General features: G+C 38.2%; 1 protein-coding gene across 3 annotated transcripts in view; it reads left to right on the top strand.

The window, feature by feature from the left end:
* Positions 1-18,968, top strand: part of SNX29 (sorting nexin 29) — a 120,416-nt gene that overhangs the window by 98,570 nt on the left and 2,878 nt on the right. The window contains exon 21 of one of the 3 annotated variants that reach the window (XM_061350638.1): positions 15,580-15,969. The exons of the other annotated variants lie outside the window; for them this stretch is intronic. Within the exon in view, the coding sequence (XP_061206622.1) occupies positions 15,580-15,673 (94 nt within the window). The 3' untranslated portion in view covers positions 15,674-15,969. Of the gene's footprint in view, positions 1-15,579; positions 15,970-18,968 lie in introns of those variants that run through there. 3 annotated transcript variants of the gene reach the window in all.

Below are 18,968 nucleotides of genomic sequence, written 5' to 3'. Positions count from 1 at the left end.
TTTGTTTGTCTTGGTGTGATGCTCAATAAAACTGGTATGTCAAACAGCAACTCAATAATACTGAAGTTTTATGTATTGTATTTATTGCCTCATTGTTGAGTCTTGCCATTAAACCTTCACTTTCAAATACTATGACTCTTACACTGATTACTGTCTCAATAAAGACAGCGAGACTTACACTGCAAAGTTAATTGCTAGGAGTTTTTCAACAGGCCTCAGAAACAGGTATTTGCTGAGTGTATTCCATCAAGTAGATTTATATCATGCTGCTTTGTATTCAAAGTGACCTTTACAGTGCTTATGAGGAGAATAATTTAGTGTATACTGTACTAGAATTGAATATTCTTCAGTCACCATTGGAAGCATTTGAGTGTTTGTGAACTTTTATAGTTGCTGCAGAATAAACCCTTGTTACTGCTGCCTGAGAAAATAAAAATGTTGAAGCAGATACTGGGATTGCGTGCCTGAAATTGTTGAAACACATGAGGGAGAGGCTGTGGTATGGAGTTTCTTTTACAGGTGTAGAAATGTACAAGAAATGCTCTCCATGGTTGCATGGCTTAAAAGACTTGGGCAAAAATCCCAAGTAGATTGACAGTAGCAATCAAAACCCACTTTAAGTATTGCTTTTGGTAGCTATTTGGTATATATCAGTTTCCTTCATAAATACCAACTTACAAAGCTCTGAAACAAATAGAGGTTATGTTGAACAAAGCCATGTTCAAGGTTACAGCAAACTTCAGTGTTGTACAAAATGAGCTTTTAACTGTGCTGTGCATTTTCTGATGGATCGATTTCCATCTGTCTTTGAAAATAATAAAAATGGCTGTAAGAGTTAGTGAAAATGCCAAGTTGTCTAACATGAAAATATGAAAACATAAATTTACCTCGTATTTTTTCATTTAAGACCTTTACAACATGGAGAAATAATGTCACTTTGAGTCCCTCTTACTATTCCTGATTACACCTGATTCCCAGTTTGTAGAAGGCAACCATTTTGCATAACTGGTTTTCTTGGTCCAGGCAGCTTGGGTTGAGGTGGGATGCTGCTCAGTGTTTTACTAACAAACCAGCTGGATCAAGATGCTTTGACTCTATGATTTACTTCTTTGTTTTCGTCTTGCTCTCTTACTGCTTGTTAATAAGTCTTTATCAAGAGACGGGTTTTCTAAACTATGCAGGTTTTGTTCCTAACATGTTTAACTTGGAGCAGCACAAGAAGAGGTTAAGATTTTGTCTCATAAATGAACACAGAGACAGTTAATTTTTGTGCCATTGCAGCAGCAATCTTGTTTCCTTGGTAACAGGCAAGTCTCATGCACTCCCTTGTTAAAAGTGAACTCTTTAGATATTCCAACATTCCTGTACTGCAGCAGGTGCTTCTGAAATTGGGAGCAGAGAATGGGCTTTGGAGCCAGGAAACAAATTTTGAGGATGGGCAAAAAATGGAGAATACATTTGTAATTGTCTTCTTTACTTTGCAAGCAACGTAAAATTAAATCAGAAAAGGCACTTGCAAAAATATAATTTTAATCTCTGCCATCTCTGGTTTTGTGTTTTACAGTTCTTAGCTATTATTTTAAATTCACATTTCTGTCAATAAGGTAGTAATATAACAAGTTGTGAGTACTCAAAAGTACATGTTAACTTACACTGATAAAGTAAAATCTTTAATGTGCTTCAGAATTAAATCAAAACAGTTGTCATTATAAAGTATCTTGAATAAAACCAAGTTAGCTGGAATGGTGATGCATTTCAGCTCCACTTCTGGATATTTAGCAATGAGTCATCACAGATGGGAAAAACGTTGTGGAATAGGAAAGGGGTTGTTTGTATCTCACTACTGCAAGTGAGTGTGACTTAACAACAATACCTTCCCTGTTTGTGAAAATCCTAGCTTCTGGGGCTTGTATTTTTTGAGAAAGGGTTTTCTCTTGTGTGTGGTTGGGCAGTTTAGTCCTACCTTAAAGGTCAGGTTGGTGGTTTTCTCAGTTCTAGTGGCAGCAGTGATAAAAGAGCCCCACTCCTTGAAGTCCAGGGGTAAAAATCTCCATTAGCTGTCCACTTTCTCTGCTGAGATTTTTACAGGACACATTAGCCTGTTAACTGAGAATAATGCTGCCAAAAAGTAAACTGGAACATGTAGGATATATTTGGGAATGGGCGGTGGTTATATCTTTCATGGGTATGAAGTAAATTGGTAGATGAAGACAAATATTTTACATAAATGTGGAGATCACTTGTTATTTCAGTAGGCAGAGGCAACAAGTTTTTAGACATCCAGCCGTTAAACTGAGAGAATATATAAAACCCTTTGCAGAGTTTTGTAGCTTAGGGTCTAAATGTGAAACACCTCATTTTCTATTGCTGATTGACAAACCCTTACACTGATGATACACTTCCTGCAGAATTGCTTGACTGGCAAGTGTTTGCCAGGTGCTTTTGGTGAGCTGAATCAGAAACTATTTTAAATTCTAAGCACACACACAAAATCCTCCTTCTTTTGTCCATACCTAATTCCTGAACAACAGTTCTTTATAGCTCCTTATGCCAGTTTTGAATCTGGAACAAATTTTTACATCCTAGCTGTGGCAGGTGGAATACTGGAGAAGCTGATGCAATTGTGTGCAGTGCTGCGAAGTACCATCCTCGTTCTTGATGCCATGAAGACATTTTACTGTGGAATATGGTATCAAATGATCATTTTACCTTTTTTTTTTGCTTTCAGCCTTCTTCAAACTTTTTCTTTGTAATGTGGCGTGATTTTCCTCGGTGAATAAAAGAATGAAGTTGTTACTGTCAGGTTAGCCATATGATGGCTTTTCCTGCCACTCAAATACAAAGTTAATGTATGTTTCTTATAAGCATAGTGCTTTTTACCAGTGTGATCACTTCACTCTCTTTTTACTTTCTATCAGCAGTAGTTGATCTATTTATTTAATGGCATATTGGAACAGAATTTAACCCAAGAAGATGACATTATCATATGTTAGGGTTCACAGCACAGTGTCTAGGTTCTGGTTTGGATTAATTTAATAGCAGTGCATAAAACCAGAAAAGTCCAGATTGCAACAGTAGGCAGTTGTTCACGAGTGACTTGTCCAGTAACTTTCGAGAGAGGTTTTCAGCCTGGGGAAGTGTACTAAAAGTGCCTTAAACTAATAGTTTTAACAAAATATATTTTGGGAGGTAGAACAGTAGAATAAGAATGCGTCCAAGGCTCAGTAGGATGTCCTGACAAAGCTTCAGTGTCATGCTCTGAGGTCTCTGTGGCTGAAAACCTGAGGGCGTTGAGGTCTATGTTGTAGTAAAGAAAATGTGAAATGAGGGCCAAATGAAAGATGAAGTAGCTAAACTGATTTGAAAGAGAGAGCTTGATGTGTAGGTTGTACAGGAGAGAATGGGTTTAGATGGGAGCTGTGAGAACAACTTGACTCAGCTACATAGAATCAAGGCAGCACAGTAGTCTGTTGAGAGAAGAATTAGGTGTAAAGAGAAACAGTATATGGGAAAGTACCGGGTAATAAATGGTAGTGTTGCTGTTGATGTAAATTAATAGAGAAAAACTGGAGAAGGTAGGGACTAAGAATAAAGAAGTAGAGTAAGAGCAGAGGAGTGCTATGAAAAGTAACAGAAGAAGAAGAAGACTGAGGCAGTTTGGACTGAATGAAGAGAATGTATGTGGAAATGAGTTGAAAAAGAAAGATGGTGGGAAACAATGAAAAGAGGAAACATGGAATTTATTTCCCTTTACTGATTTTGTGCACACAGGAAAGAAGCCATTTCATTAGAAGTTGTTGGGACTTGCTTTCATTTATTGAAATAACAATGGTAGCTGAAAGAGTGACAAAAGAAGAGGTTAACCACAGGCATAGAATGTTTTGCTGAAAGAGTATGTAGAATGTATGTTTTTCCTTTGAAGGTAAGCCTTGAAAAAAAAACCATACATAGGTGATTTGGGTATTTTAACAAATTCGTATTGAGTACAAAGATTCAACTCCACCTAAGATCTTGGCATGAGAAGGCTTGGTTCAGTGAATATTCTGCATTCAGTTGTTACCCCAGCTATAGACAAAGTAAATGACTGATAAGAAGAGATTCCTCTAATTTGTAGGTCTGACCAGCTTGGTGGCCATTCGGTGTCCCTGTTCTCTGGCTCCTGGGATAAAACTTTGTCTTTCTTTAATCCTCAGATCCATGAGCTCCCATTCTCTCCTCAGGCTCTGAGTATATTTTTGCAAAGTGCATTTTTAATTGACCTAGCAAATAATTTGTCTTTTAACTAAGGAATGAGAGGTTTTCCAGTTGATAGTTTTATAAGGATGATCCGTGTGTTTTTCAGAGTATCAGCCATTTGTAATGTTTACATTTGAAAGAGATGGACAACTGTACAGGATTGATAAAAACTCTTCTTGTAAGCATGTAGAACGTATTTCTACTTGAATAGCTAAGAAACCTTTCAGGGCTTTTCCTTTCTTCCCTTCAAATAACAGTGATTACCAAAGTTTCAGATTTTTTTTGTGTATTAAGAAATATACATGATTTGTAAAGGAAGCTAAGTGTAATACTCTTGTTTACGATTGTCTAGTTGTTTCTTTTTTACAATGTAAACCAGTTTCTGACATGAGTACTTGAGTAGGATTCTTCCGAAAGACAAAAAGTAGTAAAAAAAAACCACACCAAAAAAACCCCCAACCTAATTAACTGAAAAAGGATTTTGTTTTCTATTTATTTTGCTAAAGTCTCTAGTAAATGAGACTTGACATGTCTGGACACTTTATTTCCCAGTTCTCCTTTCTGTCCATAGCATTATGCTGTTGAAGCTGACTTTTCCAGAGGAGGAGAGCACAGAGGAGTTTGCAGCTCCAACAATCAATAGCTGAGAATGAGCCCAAACATTGCAGATGCTGCAGTGTTTCTGTTGTCCCTAATGTACGATGGTTTCAACCTTCCAACACGTGGGAGCTCTCATGCTTTAAACTACCAAAGCTGTACCTTTCTGGCCCTTTCCAATCCAGCCTTAAATTTTAATACAGTGTTTTAAAATGAGCACAGAATTGTCAATATCAAAGGTCCACAGACATTTAAAATACTCAAACATATTTTTATGTACAGTCCAGTTGATCAAAGATCATACTGGCAAAAAAAAAAAAAGAAGTATTTTTATTTAATATGAGGATTTTTTTTCTCTCATTATAACTTTTTAAGCTCTTCAGCAGGTGTCTGTATAGTGACAGTTACTAGAATAGAAACGTAATGGTAAATGTGGATGTTAAGTGCACTTTATAGCATGGTCGTTCAGGACTGTTTCGGGTACCTCACTGCTTTATTTGGTACATGTGTGCCCAACAGATACCTCTGATAGATGTGAATAATATTCTTTTCACAGATCCTTCCCTTCTTGAGCAAGTTTCTTGCGCGCTACCTTACAGAACCTCATGGTTAGTAGAATCTGATATTGGGCTTCATGACAATTATAAACCTAAAGCATTGATACCCAATTAATTACTTTTGTTGGCCATGGCAGTAGTGTTGGCAAAGAACACAAGTTAAACAAGAGCACCCTTGTCCAAATTACTTGAATTCCCTGAATCAAAATTGTGGCTTTCAAAGCTTACTTTTTGGCCTACTAAATCGTGCAAACCAGTTTGTAGTATTTATTCTACAGCTGTGCTTAAACTGGCTGATCTATAATTGCTAAAGTTTCTCTTTCTGGAGATTATTTTAAGCAAATTGCCAGCTTTAGATTTTCACAGCCAAGTATCAGCATCAGTAGCTGCAGACTGTGTAGCAACTAGTTCAAGAGGGAGATCTTGGAGAACTTCTAGGTAGGGAAAGGGAACCATCTGCAGATCTCTTACAGAAAATAAGCTGTACCACCAGAAAGTGTTTTGGAAACTATTCCTATAAACACGTTGTTTTGTAAGAAGCCATCTGGTCAGTCAGAGCCATCTGTGTGCAAGTGCAGCTGGGTAGGAGAGCTCAGGGATCCATAACACTCAGTTACCAGTCATGAGCTTCAAAACAAAGCCTTGGTGGAGACCCCTTTTAATGATGTGTTATTCCACTGTGTACAGTGAGAGCTGGAATACTCCAAAACAGGATCTGCCTTTTGGAGTGGCAGAGTACTCGATAAGCCCATGACATTTCCACAAAGAACTCTTCCAAGTTACATTCTCCATACATCTGAAGGGAGGTTTCAGGTAGGTACTGTAGTGTGAGGGCTTTGAGCAGATGGGATTGTGTACTGTCTATATTGACAGGTTCTCACAGCCCAGATCACTTGTGATATTTTTTTTTTATTCTTATTTTTAAATTAGAATTTGAAATGTACAACTAAAGAGGGAAGTCCTTATTTAAATACCTGTTCCTAGAATGAGTAGTAACTGATTAATGGAACTGAAAAATCCTATGTAATCTCTTATTTATAATGTATTTCTATTGCATTTATCATACATTTGGAAGTTGCACTTCATTAGGTTTTTGGAGCCATACTGTTCTACCAGACAGTAGGTTACTTCTCCTGTCTTTCTTTAATATGTTAGAAGGAACTTAAGGGCTTCTCATTGACTTTAACCAGTCTGCATGGCAAAATACATCACTGAAAACTACACTAGCCTGGCCTGGGTGACATGACCTGGACAAAACTCAGTCTGGAGGTTCATGAGAAGTTCAAATCTCTACTTAGAAAAATATTATATAGGGTCATGAAACTGGTAGACACAGTTTATAAGAGAGAACTTCAGGTACAGACAAGAATTGCTTACATTCAGAGTGTATGTTCAAGAGAAAGTGTTTGACTTGCCATTTTCAGCTTGAATTATACTATAAGGGAAGCTTTATTAAAATATTTGGCAACAATGCAGATCATCTGAAATATCACACTTTCTCAAGAATTTCTAGTGTGTGGAACAATGGAAGAACTCACAGACCAGTAAGTGCGTATTTATTTGCTGTATGAAGGCAGTGCTCTCCAGTGGGAACATGACTTAAGTGGATTTATACCCAAGGGGCTGAGTAACAGGACCTGATGGGTTAGCTGCATCTCCTTTTAGTCAGGGCAACCTGTGTTCTCTCTTCAGCTCCCACTGAAATGGTATTTTTCCAGTGTACTTGATAGAGACAAACAACAAATGATTCCTGTAGGTCACTGTGCTTCCATTTCCTACTGCTCAGAGTCATGGTGGGGCACAGCCAGCACCAGCCCAATGCTGTTTGTGTCCCATGTAGCCCATCCATCAGGCCTTGGTGCAGAAGTAATCACTCTGGGTTAAGAAAAGTACCTTTTTCATAGTGGGTGGTTCTCTCTGACATTTGCAAATATTTTTGGCACAGGATAGCATTTGCAGTTTGACATAGTGTATTAGTGCAATCCATTGTCAGAAATACCACAAACTAAGCTCTCAAACATGGGTTCATGATGTTAGCTACAGATCTCCCAAAATATCAATGTCTCCCTTTAATTGCCCATGAGGAATCTTTTGCGGAAAGAAAAAAAAAAGGGGGAAGGGGGAGAGACAAGGAATTAGGATTGGAAATCCGCTGTTCTTTAAATCAGAACATGTGTGTGTAAATACACTTTCATCTGTGAATTTTACACCATTACAAGAATGGCAGGTTTGTTTGTTTGATTTTTTTTAAATTAATTTTCTAATGAGTCATAGAATGGTTTGTGTTGGAAAGGACCTCAAGATCATCCAGTTCCAACCCCCTGCCATGGGCAGGAACGCCTCACACTAGACCATGTCACCCAAGGCTCCGTCCTACCTGGCCTTGAACACTGACACAGATGGGGCATTTACCACTTCTTGGAACAGTCTGTTCCAGTGCCTCACCAACCTCGCAGTAAAGAGCTTGTTCCTTATATCTAACCAGAGCTCCCACTATCTCAGTTTGAATCCATTACCCGTTTTCCTATTGCTACAGTCGCTAATGAAGAGTCCCTCTTTGACATCCTTGTAGGCCCCCTTCAGATACTGGAAGGCTGCTATGAGGTCTCCACATGACTTTAAAGTTCTTCTCTTCATGTAATTGTTAGATTTGGAGTATTGCAAGAAAAGACCTATTCTGTAATTCTTATTTCACTGGAAATAAAACCAAAGGTAAAGTCTAACTACTTTTCCACAGTGGAAAAGGTTTTGAGTGAAAGTGGCTTTGCTTAGAGATGGATATGTAAGCTTTATTCTTTTCTCTTAGCATATAAACCAGCAAGGAATAGTTATGAAGAGGTGATTCAGAAAAATCTGTTTATACACCTTATATTGCAGTTTTCCAGTGCTTATCCATGCTCCTTCCTGTGCAACACTGACAGTAATGGATAAATGGATGCATCTATTCAAATACATGAAGCAAATAATCTTCATAAGGGAGATATCTCTGTACTTGTGCATGTGCTTGGCTTTAATCCACACCATAACAAGTTTGTTTATGCCTCAGTGCATGGTTTTTCAAAAGGAGGTGGGTTTTTTCCTCATTTGAAGTTGTATTAAAATATATTTCAGCAGCCATCAGTTTCTCATGTGAAAGCAGCATGAATTAGCTGCAGGCCATCGCTGAAATTCAAAACATCCTCCAGAAGCTTTGTTCCTTGGTTTTGTTGATCTGCCAGCTATAAACATAGTCCATTCAATTCTGTTGTATTTCAGCTGCTATTTTTATGGCGTATTTTTAATGCATTTGGCACTTCTGTGGTGATAGCAGAATCCATGAAGAGTTAGCTGAAGGATGCTAGAATAAGTTGGTGTAATTATAGGCACTCATCTATTAATAACAAAAATTAATTGTTGCATGCATACTTCTCTGCAAGAAAGTTGTTGTTGCTAGTTTTTAAGGAATATTCTTTAGACTCTTTCTGAGATCACCAGTACCTTCTCTGTAGGTACAAATTAGGCCAAATATCAGGTCAGAAATGCAAAATTAGCTGGACTGTTGAGGTTTGTGCAGGTGTAACAGAGGCAGCCTCGTCACACAGTTCTGGTTCACTTGCAACATGCAGAGGTTGCATAGGTATCCTTTCTACATTTGGTCCACTTGCTGTTTCAGCATGTCCCTAACCCAGGGACTGGAGTACTTTGCAGATTTACATCTGTCTAAGTATAACATTGGGTTATTCTTGGCTATGATGCTGTAGTCAGAACAGCTTGCAGATTTCCTAATGCAGATCTGCTTTATAGTGAAACAGGCTTCTTCAGTTTACTCTTGCTAAAATAACCCAATTTTACACAGAAATTACAGGAAGGATTTGTACTGGGTTGGTTGATATCACGGTCTCCAAGAGCAAACCAGGGTAATTTTTCTTCAAATCTTCACCTACTAATTACACAGTCCCCTGGGGTTTGATTATACCAACAGCAGTATGAAGGTTTATTTTTAGGTGAAGATTTAAAAAAGTGAAGCTTTAGAGTTTAGTAAAACGCATGATAAGTAGTAATCAGGACCACTAATGAGTGTGTCTGCAGGGGTTGCTGTTCACTGTGCAGAGTGTTAGAAATCTGTGCCTTGTAAACAGTTTGCATAAAATTGCTTAATTTTACAACTGCAAAATGGGCCGAAGAGCCTGTTTCTTACTATTCCATGTCTGGTATAACTGAAGTTTCTGAAATCTTATTGACTTTTAGGAGTTCATAAGCCAGTTCTTTATAGGAGATTTGATTTATTACTCTTAATACAGTTTCTGCGTAAATAAATATACTGAACAGCTCTGAATGTCTGTCTCTTTTAAAAATCTTTCAGTGGAAGACTCCTACATATTAAAAGAGATAAATCCTGAAGCAGTAGCTATTGACAGTAGCTAGGTATGACCAAAGGGGAATAAAAGGGGGCTGGTTTGCATTGTCAGGCAGACTGAATATTTTATCATATTTGTACTGTTAGTGCTGCAGCGGAGTCGAATGCATCTGAATCCTGAAGACTGATAAAATCCAGTGCTGCCTTATAAGCACAGGGCAGCTGTATGTGTAAGATTAAAAATGATTTGTGTCTTAACTGCAGAGCTGTTGATACTGCAGTTGAATGAATATTACCTGTGCGCTTTGTAGGGCATAAATAGTCTTCATATTGCATCAGGGCAGCTGTTTGCTTTTCAGGTGGGTGCAGTTGTATTCAAGGAGGAGCGTGCTGCATATGGGGTCTTCTGAGACTTTTCTCCTGTTGCTTGAAACAAACCCTAACAAAGATAAAATTCTGCATCATCATACTGCCTTCTGGTGCAGTATCCATTCATATGTAGTATTGACTTCTCCAGAAAGGTGCTTCACCAATCTATTTCTAAACCAGGGGAAGTGATACCTCAGCAGCTTTTTCAGTTTCCATTTAGCTCAACATTTATTCAGAGCCATAAAATGTCCTGTATCAAGGGTGGCTAGGCTTTTAACACCAAAGACTTCATGTGGCCGAAAGTCACAGAACGCAGAGGCAAGGAGAGGAGGAACTTCCTGGGGAGTTCATAAGTAAAAGATAAAAGTGTGCTACAGAAGCAAATACTTTGGGTAGCAACAGGCTTCTCCATGTAGCTGAGAGCTGAGAATATTTAGCAGCTCCTGAGCTGCTACTCCCCAGTTGCCAGGCATGAGCTCCAGTGCTGGAGTAGCACTTAAATGCCTGCCAGGAATATGAGAGTCCAGCGGGTCACTTTTGTTCTGAATTGATTTTTCTTTCATACTCTGGCAAGGAGCAAGCTTATGGTAAATTTTGCTTTTTTTATTCCAGACTCAGTGGCAAAGTTACAGTTGCATTAAAGAAGGGACTAAGGTGATGTACTTTTTAAAGATTCTGGATCTGATGATACCTGGAGAACTGACCCCAAACTTTTAGGAGATCATGGCCATCAGTGTGCTGTGCATTTAACTGCACTGGAGTAGAGAGAGCAAATTTTGCTTCCTGTTCGCCTAATTTGGAGTTGGAATTCAAAAAAGAGATTAGCCTTTATTTGTCAGTGCTGTTCTTTTTCTGACAGAGAAAAGAATTGAAATCTAACTCGGAAGGAAATGTGATTTTGGTTGTTTATTCCTGTGGTCGTCTTTTTGCTGTTGAGCCTGATGCTACCTTAGTGTCTGTCTAATCCATAAAGAACACTGCAACCCTGGGCTGGCCCCCAATGTCATTTACTGTGCAGTGTCGTACCATCTTTGATTAGATTCTCCTTCTGTGTTGGATTAAATGTAAACATTACTCCTTGTCTTCATTACCAAGAACAAAGTCAGCATTTCCCGTGTTATTCTGTGAACACTACTCAATTCTGCACTTTATTTACACATTTTCCCATCTTGATTACTTTTGTTTGTTTAGAGAGTAAAGGGTTCATTCACTATGCCAAGTCACAACTGTCTCTCTGTGGTTCTGTTTCCAGGGGCAGGTGAAGTATTTTCTATGTGTTATCCAGCTCAGTGTGAGTATTTATATATTTATTTATTTATTTATTTTAGCTTAGGGAAAAGAAGAAGTAATAGACTAAAATGAAGAACAATCTGAGAGCTCCCAGAAGTTAAAATTAAGACCTGTTTTTTTGAGTGTTTAGCTCCTGGATCACTATTATCAAGCTGATGAAGTGCAGTAAGGTGTCCTTAGTATTTAAAACTAAGAACAAACCCCCGAAAGAGTGATTGCTATAAAGCACTGTTCTTTACTGTTATTGCTGACATATTTTCCAGAAGAGGGTTGTGATTCTCTAGGATTCTGTGAGCAGTGTTTGTTTGTTCATTTTTCTCCTTCATAGTTAACATGGCATCCATTTCAATCTAGACCTGTCCCTGGGAATGATCATGGCAGCTCTTTTCAGCCTTCTTGCATGTGTTAATATCATGCTGTAATCTTCATGACAAATGAAGATGCTTGAGAGAAGCAGCTGATACTTCTTAACTTGATGGAGCAATTAAAACTCAAGCACTTGCTTGCAAGATCAAACATGTTTTGATCACAACTTTATCATTCCATTTGCTTTTATGGTAGTTTTAAAAGAAGGGGTTTGTTCATAAAAGTAAAATAATAATGGCAGTTGTTTGTGCAGGTTGTTTCTATGCTGGTCAGTTTGCTTGCAAAACTCAGCAAGTTGCATTATTCCCATGCAGACTACTGAAACTATATTGAAAAGTGTAGCTACTAGTGCTTGTTGGCAGATACTCTTGCCTTGCTGAATGTGGAGCCAAGTTGAGTGAAGGAGCATGGAGGGGACGGAGTGTCTCATCAGGACACAGTAGCAGCAGCTCTGAACTAATACACTAGCAGCTGTTTGCTGCTGGTGTGAATGGGAATGGGGCTCTCGTAACTGCACTGTGTTACTCGCAGAGCTGAGTTATCCAGGCTCCAAGGTTTAAAATCAGACATGGTGAAGGAAGGCAGGAATACTCACTGAGTTTGCAACTGGCATTAGTCAAAGGGACCTCACCTGGAGTACTGTGTCCAGCTCTGGAGTCCACAGTACAGGAACAATTTGGACCTATTGGAGAGGATCTAGAGCAGCGGCACAGAAATGATCAGAGGGATGGAGCATCTCTTCTATGAGGAAAGGCTGAGAGAATTGGGGTTGTTCAGCCTAAGAGAAGAGAAGGCTCTGGGGAGACCTTACTGTGGCTTTTCAGTACTTAAAAGGGGCCTTTAAGAAAGATGGGGAAAGACTTTTTAGCAGGGCCTGTTGTGACAGGACAAGAGGTGATGGTTTTAAACTAAAAGAGGGAGATTCGGGCTGGATGTGAGGAAGAAATTCTTTACAATGAGGGTTCTAAAATCCTGGCACAAGTTGCCCAGAGGGGTGGTGGATGCCCCATCCCTGGAGACATTCAAGGCCAGGCTGAATGTGATTCTGGGCAACCTGATGTAGTTGAAGATGTCCCTGCTCATTGCAGGGGGATTAGATGAGATGAGCTTCAAAGTTCCCTCCCAGCCCAAACTCTTCTGTGATTCTATGAGGTATTGGCGAGCTCAGTGTCTGCTGAAGGAGAGGGATGAACAGGTAGGAAAAGAAACGCTTTTAGGTTTCAGACTTTCTCTTCTCTGTGATATTGGTAAAGTTAGGCTAATTAGAGGAGATGGCAAACCTTTCTTTCCCCCCACCCGCCTCTTGGCCCAAAAGGTGGTCGACTTTGCATTTTTCTGATCTGTAAAGCAGAGGGCAGGTAGCTCACAAGTGTTGATCTATATCAACTCCTTTTACTGGCTTCTCATACACTGGTGTCTTGAGACCACACTTCCTGCAGGCTTCCTGTTGTTACTTCCAATGCCAATTGTATTGATTATGAGCTGCTTAAAAGCTGATTTGGTAACTTGTCTACATTCCATGTCATTTTTGCATGCAAGCAGTTTGTGCAAATGGAGGAGGAATTGCTTGGCTAGTCACTGCAATGCACTGCTGTCTCAGCACATCAAAATTGCTACTTGTCAAACAAAAGTTTTACTCCTTTTATTTTCACATATGTGATACATTGTGAATCCTGATGTGCGACTTCATTTTTAGGTACCTCAATATTTTCAAGAAAAATGTATCCTAGATCTGTCTGTGCTTTCCTTAAAGATGATCATTATGGTACTAGCAGGAAAAAATATATCCAGGTGTTCACTGAACACTGTTCTTATGAAATCAGATCATACTATTTTGTTATTATATGCACAACCTTGGAACATGATCTGCTTCTGAAGCATTGGTTCATTAAATTACCTGTCACAGGAAAGTGGTAGGTTGTGCTGCTTGCACAGAGACAGCTAACCCCAACAGAGCAAAATGTTGGTGATTTCTAGGTGGAAATGGATGCTGTAGCCCAACTTCCTGCCTTTCAGCTAATCAGTGAAATACACAAACCAATTACAGCAATTATAACTAAATCATATATTCTGATGAACTGTCTCTTACATGTGTGTTCAGTGGTTTCTGGCTTCCTAGTGAGTCGTGAAGAGATCTTTTGTGTGAATAACATATTTATGCATTATGTTATTCTGGCAGGGGCAGCACAAGAAGCAGAAAGGAAACATTCCCAAATGCAGATGTCATTATGTGTTAGAAAGCCAAGAAGCAAGACTTTAGGTATTTCTCAGATGTAAATTCAGGAAAGGTCATTTTACAGGTTTCTGAGCATTTCCTGAATGAGACTGTATTTCATCCAAAATCAGTCGTAGGTATTATTAATTGTATAGTGTATAACTAATGGAAACAAAACATTTGATGTACTGTAACCATTCAACTTCACGGTAAATTTAGCGGAAGCAAACAAAGATCCGATCACCAGTATTAGGTACAGTGTCATGGTTTACAGAAATATTCAAATATCAGTGCAGATGAGGCTTATGAAGAAAGTTTTCATACTGGTATGGAAACTGATTTGTAGCATGAGAACATTCAAGTTAGGATCATTCAAATTATAACAACGGAAAGCACGATTCTGTGTTTGTAATTATTTTACAGCAGGAAGAGATTGAATGTGTTACTGAATATTGTGTTGTGCTGTACAAATATGCATGTGGAAGTAGGAGTTGTCTATTAGTTGAATAGTTGAATAGAATATTAGAATTAATGCTTTCCATCTCTTGATCAATTCATATCTAAGCATGATAGGAAATTATTTGGTTTTTTAACCTGACAGCTTTACTCTAATAGCATCTTCAGGATTTTCAGCGTCAGAGTGGGATGTAGAGGGATTATCTTACCCATATCTTTCTGTTTTTTCTGTTACTAGGTAACTATTTAAATGTCCCAACTCAGTCATATGAATTAATAGATGGAGATTGCTGTTTCTCATTAATAATTATATTTCATTTCTACAAAATTGGGAGTGATGGCAGAACTGTGGCTCCAATTATTTTTACACTTCAGCAGCTGGAAAAAAGGATTTTAGCTAGATCACTGCAAAGCAGGAGTTACTAGGGTATGTAAAAAGATTTTATGAAATCAGTCGTAGTTAATAATGCCACTAAACAGGTAATTTAGCTGATTTTAATTGGCAGAAGAAGGTACTGAGATTTGCTGTATTGGCAAGTCAGAATTAGTTCTCATGTGTCTAAGAAGAATCTCTTAGTATAAGTATAGGCATTGTTTTGAGGGGGCTGCCTGCCTGAATCCACTTTACCACATTAAATATTGGGGTCATGTCCAAAAATTATAGATGATCATATCAAACAGCACTATTAATAATGCAAGAAACCAGTGAAATGAAATTTATCTGCCAGCTAATGCCTTCCTTAATGAAGTATGTTTAATACAACTGAAGCAAAACTAGAATCAGGAATGCCTCCAGAGATGCATTTGCATGTGACATATATTAAAAAAAAAAATATCCTGAGCTTTGTTATCCTCCCAGGATGTGCTTTTTACTTCTGCTCTCTGATCTCTGGCTGGTACAAAAGTATCTCCAGTTACAGACATGTTATATTCTTATGAGAAATTCCTCTCTAATTTTATCCTGAAGACAATGAGATGGGAAATAAATTTGTTAATTTAAATGTTCACAGTATCAGCTGAGAGAATACTGAGGTTTCATATGCTAAATGCATAAAGAAAAAGACAAATGCAGTTTACATTTTGATAATACAGAAAGCAATAAATGAAAGGTATGAAGCTGATTTAAAAGAGCAGTTATTTTAAGCTATTTTCTATAGATGTACCTCAGCCAGAACTTGGCACCAAGACAAAATCAATGAAGCTGAATTGGTATCCAGACAAACACTGGACAGATCAATGAGGAATGCTTAAAAGCTAAACAATGATCTGGAAGGAAGAAGAAATTGATTGCATCAGTAGGTCGCTTTTTAATTCAGAATGGGACAAGGTGAGAACGTAGAAAAGAACTTGAGCCTTAGAATAGTTGAACATTCCACTGCTGAACATGGTAATGCCTAGCAAGTATCCGGCTGCCTGCCAGGCTCAGCCAGGAAAACTAAACCCTGAGAAGACTTCAAGTGGCTATAAAGGTAAAAGAACTAAGAATGTTACATTAAAACTGAGCAGGTGAAACTCGGAGGTGTAAAAGAGAAAGTGAGGGCTTACCACAGGGATTTGGAGGAGTTGATCTAGAATAGCTACTTCCTGGTTTAGATTTACATATTTTAAATTTGTATTTTAATCTAAATAAAACTGCCAGCTGTAGGTGAGCCCTTATCTCAAACTCCCAAAAAAGTAGCCTAGAGACTGTTGCTGCTGAATGATACAAATGAGAGGATTTGCAAACACTGCACGTAGGTATGCTTGTTCCTTCTTCCTCAGACCCAAACACACATCAGCAAAAATAGATTCAGAAGTGTCTCAATTTCATCTTCATGTGCATTTGCCAGAAATTGTGACAGGATCATTTTAAGGTCTTCATTAGCTCTGCCCAATAGTTCATGGAATATCTGACCTGTTGAACAGACTAGAGGTTTAAAAAGGTGTCGTGTTTAGTGCCAGAGAGTGTAAGTATCATTTGACCTCAAACCCAGAACCAAATTATTAATTCTAGTAACAGGAGGCAGAAGAGATGGGCAATTAATCTTTTCCTCCTGCTTGATTATCATGCATTTTGGGGGTGGATCTTTTCTTTCCCAAATTTAATAGTTAAACTTCCTGGCTATTATCTGAAAGTCAGTATTTTAATTGTAGTGTAAAAAGCTAGAGCTGAAACAGACACGTGAGGTGGAAAGTTTCCTCATCAAGTTTTGGAGGAGGGAAGATGGGAAGGGGCTTAAGAAATACACTTTTATAAATGTATGATTTCTTTTTAATACTCCAGACCTTTTTCTCCATACATCATCTATTTCCATTTAAGTTGGTCAGTTCAATTTCAGCTCCAGTTTGCTTTCTCATGCTGAATGCATGAAGATCTATTTCCTCAGCTCTAAGTTGGTTTCTTTAATCCTACATAACATAATGATTTGTCTCAGAATTTGGATTGCACTTATGAAAATCAGCTAAGACATTTAAGACAAATTATCTCTAATTTGGTTATTAGATATAATCTCATTCTGCAGTAGCGTCATTTAAATTAGCAGAATTACTTCTAGTTTTTGGCCTTCGTTCCCAGGCACTGGTGTTCATGTAATTATCCTAAGATGATCTTGTTACCTCAGCCATGCTTATCTGATATTAAGTCATATCTATTCATTTTAGGGGAATTCATTTTGCACCTTTGGTAATTTTTTCTTTGGGCGTTTTTCCTACAGGAGGGAAAAGTGGCTTCCCAGTGAGTGACACTAGTGTCATGTTGAGGACATGCCAGCAGGAGGAGCTTGTGTATTAAAATGTACTTTCAATAGTAATAATAACACTGTGCTTTCTTCTGCAATGTGCATCTGTAAAGGAGCTGCCTGTCTGCCTGATAAAGCTAAAGTACTATCAGCAGTGGTATCAACATGATTGTAAATTAACCTATTTTAGATTGAGAAAAGCTCAGTGAGGTGAAAATTTAATTTGATTCCATTGCATACTTGATATTTAGATGCTTTTATGTTTATGTGTTCTGAAAAATACATGTTTTAACACAGAATCAAGCTTCTGAAGGCAGTATCTTATGCTCTATTACAATATCAACACTGCATCACTGCAATTTTATAAATAGTATAAAAATAATGACTAATAATATTCATGTTACTAAAAAAATCCATGCTAATGAGCACAGCTGAAATTGGATTCACATGATCAGAATTCTCTACAGCAACTTAGCCAGCCTTGCTGAGTTTCCAGATAAAAATCATAAGGCCAGGGTTGGAAGATCAGTTATCCTGCACTACCAAGTATTAGTAACACACACTAAATACATTTTTAGTTTTTTCTTTTAGTGACAAGAAAAATAAGGAATTAAAGATCTAACTTGTTCATCTTGATACTAAAGAAGACAAGGATGTATACCACAGGTATTTGATGCAGTTTTTCATGTGAAGGACTTCCTAGTTACCCAGAAAGACTAAATACTATAATAGGAATGTGGTGAATTTTAATTTAGAAAAATCTTTTTTTCTTTTAACTAAGGTTATTTTAGAGTGTTGTGCTCAGAAATTTAGACAAGTAAGCCACTGCCATTAAAAACACACAGTTTTATTTTGTCTTAATATTTAGCATCTGAACTGGACACAATTTTTCTGTACTGTTTTTCTGTTACTGTTTGTGACTAACAGCCAGTGTGTGCAGTGCAGTTAAAGAACTCGTGGCTACCAGTGGTACAGCTGCCTTACCTTGCAGAAGGGCTCTGTTTCCTGCAGGTGAATTTTCCCCTTGGTCTCAGGACTTGTTAAATGCTTCTGCTTTGCTAAGGTCTCTCCCACGTGGGTGTTCGGATTGCCCAAGTGGAACCTGAGTGTGTCTATGGCTTTAGCAGGGCTTTCTGACCCGTGAAGAAGGTCACTCTGCAGAAAGAAGGGAACTACACAGAGTAAATTCAGTGGTTGTTTTAAAATGTATCTGTATTTGTTTAACATGGCAAGAACAGCAGATGAGCAGTTCCTCCCCTATGGATTTGTTAATGCGTTCTGAAGGTATTTCCAGAGTTTGGGGGGGGACTGGGGGGGTGGGGTGGATTACATATAAAAATAAGATTGGCTCTGTATGCTGTGTAATGGTGTTACCCAGCTCAGCTGCAAAATCTAAAATTCAGTTTTATTTATCAATCTATATGTAAGCAGTATAATTAAAAACCATCTGGAGTCCTCTACAAGAATGGTGAAAGTACAATGCTATCCCTTTATACTGTAGTTGTCCGAGGAGTCTATAGCCTCTGAATATCACCTAGGTAAGCTGGAATTTTCTGTTACTGCTTGTTTTTGATCTTAATGTACTTCTTGGAGTCTTTTCCAAAAGGCTCATTCATGTCAGGCTACAGTGTGTTGTGGGTCAGAAGAGATGGAAGAATTCCCAACAGGGATGTATTACTAATGTACCTCATCATGTTATGATACATCCATCCATAACTGGAGAATTGTGAAGTGGAGCATCATCCAAGCTGTTGTCTTTTTTGCTTGTACTTTTATCACTTCAGAATGCTTTTCCCACCATTTCTGAACTGTAACTCATAGAGATATGC

The sequence above is a fragment of the Neopsephotus bourkii genome, unplaced genomic scaffold, assembly GCF_033783945.1.
Source record: "Neopsephotus bourkii isolate Nb327-2 ecotype Australia unplaced genomic scaffold, CSIRO-AGI_Nbou_v1 NB_533, whole genome shotgun sequence".
Taxonomy (NCBI): Eukaryota; Metazoa; Chordata; class Aves; order Psittaciformes; family Psittacidae; genus Neopsephotus; species Neopsephotus bourkii.
Note: the sequence above shows the minus strand (reverse complement) of the source record. Positions and strands in the feature narration are given on the sequence as shown.